The sequence below is a fragment of the Colobus angolensis genome, unplaced genomic scaffold, assembly GCF_000951035.1.
Source record: "Colobus angolensis palliatus isolate OR3802 unplaced genomic scaffold, Cang.pa_1.0 Scaffold36, whole genome shotgun sequence".
Lineage (NCBI taxonomy): Eukaryota > Metazoa > Chordata > Mammalia > Primates > Cercopithecidae > Colobus > Colobus angolensis.
In genome coordinates this window covers 2245331-2249243 of record NW_012116932.1, presented here as the reverse complement: position 1 = coordinate 2249243, position 3913 = coordinate 2245331, and the positions used below count along the sequence as shown (strand labels likewise).

At 59.2% G+C, this 3913-nt stretch overlaps 1 protein-coding gene across 1 annotated transcript in view; it reads left to right on the top strand.

Annotated features, from left to right (window-relative positions):
- The first annotated feature begins 293 nt into the window (after positions 1-293).
- The window catches only part of ILVBL (ilvB (bacterial acetolactate synthase)-like), an 11817-nt gene continuing 8197 nt past the window's right edge, over positions 294-3913 (top strand). Inside the window, exons 1-6 of the mRNA XM_011953227.1 lie at positions 294-436; positions 1021-1165; positions 2470-2671; positions 2789-2916; positions 3003-3141; positions 3229-3340. Of these exons, the coding sequence (XP_011808617.1) occupies positions 1031-1165; positions 2470-2671; positions 2789-2916; positions 3003-3141; positions 3229-3340 (716 nt within the window). The 5' untranslated portion in view covers positions 294-436; positions 1021-1030. The remainder of the gene's footprint in view (positions 437-1020; positions 1166-2469; positions 2672-2788; positions 2917-3002; positions 3142-3228; positions 3341-3913) is intronic.

Below are 3913 nucleotides of genomic sequence, written 5' to 3'. Positions count from 1 at the left end.
GTCGCCCAGGCTAGAGTGCAGTGGTACGGCCCCGCTGGTGTGGAAAGCGAGCTGTGTACGGACCGCCTGAACCTACGGGCTTGCATTGTTTGACCAATGGAAGGCTGCGGAAGGTAGGGCCCCCAAAGGTCTGGGCTCCTGAAGCCGCCGAGGGGCGTGGCCTCCAGGTTTTAAAAAAAATAAAATGGGTGTGAGGCCTACAGTGCGAGCCAATGAAAGGCGAGGGGAGGCGGGGTCTGTGCGCGAGTCGGCCAGTAGAGGCAAGGTTCTGTCGGGTGGCCCCGGAGCGTGGCTCCGACTGTGCGCATGCGCATCGGGCCGGACTACGGGGCGCCGCTGAGCCAAGTGGGCCACCGGGCAAGGACGGGCTCCCGGGTCACGTGACACGGAGCGGGCCGAATTCTGCAGGAGGCAACGCCATAGCCTGGAGGTGAAAGTGCATAGCCTCAGGGGTCGAGCTGGTGTGGGAGAACCACATCCTGATGCGATGTGACCTCGACCCGTGGCCCGGGGTCTGGGTCCAGGCTCGGGCCCGTGCGCTCTCTAAGGGAGAGGCGTGGCTTGCGTGGAGGGTCGCTCCAGCTAACCTGGGGGCGTGACCTCGTGCTTCTTGGTGACATACCGTGGGGCGAGCTTACTACTGGGGCTGAGATTTGGGGTCCCCTTGTGGAAAGAGAGGACGGGCTTCTGCCTATCCATTGACAGGTAGGTAAGTGGAAGATAACTCTGTGGTGCTGTCGTCGCCGCTTTGACCTGTGGTGGCTGGTTTGGGTGGGAGTGGTGGTGACATAAAGGATTGGGGCTAGCCCCGCGAGGGGCGTGACCTTGTCACAGAGAGGCGTGGCTTCACTCCGAGCCTAGGCGCACAAAGGGCGTGGTCTGGCAGGGTTGGGGGCGTGGCCGCACAGAAACTGGCGGCAAGGGGCGTGGTCCTGAATCCGGACTGGGAGAGGGGACGCGATTTCTTCCGGATAGGTTCCCTGTCGCGCCCAAGTCTGGGAAGTGCCCTTTTTCTCTTAGGTGCCACTTCATGGAGACCCCTGCGGCCGCCGCCCCTGCCGGGAGCTTATTCCCCTCCTTCCTGCTCCTGGCCTGCGGGACGCTGGTGGCCGCCTTGCTGGGCGCCGCGCACCGCCTGGGGCTCTTCTATCAGCTGCTGCACAAGGTGCGGGACACAGAATGAGAGGTGGGCTGGGGGCAGTCAAAGAGGGAGGGACCTCGTGGTGCTGCTTCCAGCTCACTCACCGTGCAAGGTGGGAAAGCGAGCCCCGACTAGTCCAGAGGGACTGGTAAGAGGCTGTGTCCAGGGCCCTGTCTCCATTGCCACGCTGCGTGTGGGGGCCTGGACTTTGCCACCAGTGAGAGAACATGGAAGCTGCTGCTGCCCGGGCACTTGCACCCCACTTACCTCCTTCCCCAGTGACTCTTTTCACAGAACAGATGGACAGCACCCCTAAACTGGATGGGATAAATGCGGCAGAGGGCAGGCACCAGCAAGGGGGTGGCAGTGACAGTTTCATAACAGTTGCCCGCTGCTAACAGTACTCTAGACTTTCTTACCTACCCCTTAACCTTTTCCTTGAAAGTAGGTGCTGTTCTTTCTACCTCATTTTCTGCAAGAGGAAGCTGAGGCTCAGAGAGATTGTGTGGTGGTTTGCCCTAGGTGCCATGTTTGGAAAGAGCTGGCCCCACAGGCTTCCCCCTGAACTCCTTGCACCTGTTTGAAATTTACCCCTTCCCCAGACCCCCTTCTCAACCCTTTCTCTCCTAGCAGGGACCAAGCTTGACCTCTCCCTCCCCACACCCTTCTCTGATCCTTCCTCTGCTAGCCAAGAGTCATGCCACTGACCTTCAGGACTTGCAGAGATTTAAAGCAAGCCTTGGATGTGTAGGGCTGTGAGGCAGCTGGAGTTGGGAGGCCTTGGCACAGTCTATGCCAGCAGTCACTCCCATGCCAGGCACATGGTGGGTGGCAGCCTGTCAACTAAGCCCTGGGCCTGTTTAGTGTCTATCAGGAGGGTATCGGGGAGGCTGGAATCAGGAGCCCAGCTGCCAGGCCCTGCAGGGATACTGGAGGACAGTCAGGAGTCACAGCAGATGGCTCCCTGCCAAACTCCCTGGGTTATATAAACCGTCTCCTCTCTCCCTGATTGCCCTGCCATCCTGGAGACAGGTAGTGTAACAGTGGGGCACTTAAGAGCATGGGTTCTATTGGACTTTCACTCTTACTTGGGCAAGTCTTGATGTCCTCAGCTGTAAGAGGGATGTAATGACAAGAGGATCTGATAAGATGTTATGCTTTGCTTTGAGCCTGTTGTGTAGTATAATATATGCCTAACCAAGACCAAGCTTCTCTTAACCTCTTACCCTGCTTCCGCCCCCTTACCTGGGGCAGGGGGATTGCCCCCTTTCCCAGCTGCCCTCTGCCCTGACCTTTAACTTTATTGCTCCACCTGTCCTTGGGCCCAGGTGGACAAGGCAAGTGTCCGGCATGGCGGAGAGAACGTGGCCGCTGTGCTGAGGGCCCATGGCGTGCGGTTCATCTTCACGCTGGTGGGTGGGCACATTTCCCCGCTGCTGGTGGCCTGTGAGAAACTGGGCATCCGTGTAGTGGACACACGCCATGAGGTCACGGCCGTCTTTGCTGCTGATGCTATGGCCCGCCTGTCCGGTGAGAGCTGGGGACTGGTTGGACTGTGGGATAGAGTGTCTGTGAGGGTTGGGGCTTTTCAGAGGTGGGAGAATGGCCAAGAGAGTGGGCATGGTCGTGATGGGCTCTGTGTTCCAGGAACGGTGGGCGTGGTGGCGGTGACAGCAGGCCCTGGCCTCACCAACACGGTGACGGCAGTGAAGAATGCTCAGATGGCTCAGTCCCCAGTCCTGCTTCTGGGTGGGGCCGCCAGTACTCTGCTGCAGGTACCCAGTCCTTGGGGGCTGGTGGGGGCCTAGGTGGGGCTTGAAGGGCTCATGTGGTAACCCTACCACACCTCTGTCTTTACCAGAACCGGGGTGCGCTCCAGGCCGTTGATCAGCTGTCCCTTTTCCGGCCACTCTGTAAGTTCTGTGCGTCTGTGCGGAGGGTGCGGGACATTGTGCCCACCCTGAGGGCCGCGATGGCTGCCGCCCAGTCGGGCACCCCAGGTAGGTGGAGGATGGTGATGCTGAGCAGTGCTGGGGCCGAGGGGCTGGGGACATGTTGTGGACTCAGCGTCCTCTCTGCCCCTGCAGGTCCGGTGTTTGTGGAGCTGCCCATTGACGTACTGTACCCCTACTTCATGGTCCAGAAGGAGATGGTGCCAGCCAAGCCACGCAAGGGCCTCATGGGCCGAGTGGTCTCCTGGTGAATAGCCCCACCCCTGCCATTCCTTTCTCTATCCCCCGTCCTCTCCTGCAGCTTCCAGCCTGTGTCCATCCTCCTTTGATTCACATGTGGAGTGGGAGGAGACAGCTGTGGGGAGAGCATTCCAGGTAGAAGGAACAGCAAGTGCAAAGGTCCTGGGGCAGGAATGAATTGGGTGGGTGGGGAGAGCAAGGTGGCCCTCATGGAGGCAGCAGAGGGAAGAGGCTCAGGACAGCCCTCTTCCTCCTCCTCTCTTTCTTCTCCTCCTCCATCATCTCTTCTTCCTCCTCCCTCTTCCTTCCTCTTCTCCTCCCTTTTCTTTCCCCCTTTCCCCTCGTCTTCTCCGTTTTCCTCCTCCTTAAGGATGATCCTTGAACCTCAGAAGGGAGGTTCATTCTTACATTTACAGAGGAGGAAGCTCAGAAAGGTGAAGTCACTTGCCTGAAGTCACATAGCTAAGAAGTAGCAGAGCCCAGGCCGGGAGCGGTGGCTCACACCTGTAATCCCAGCACTTTGGGAGGCCGAGGTGGGTGGATCACGAGGTCAGGAGATCGAGACCATCCTGGCTAATAT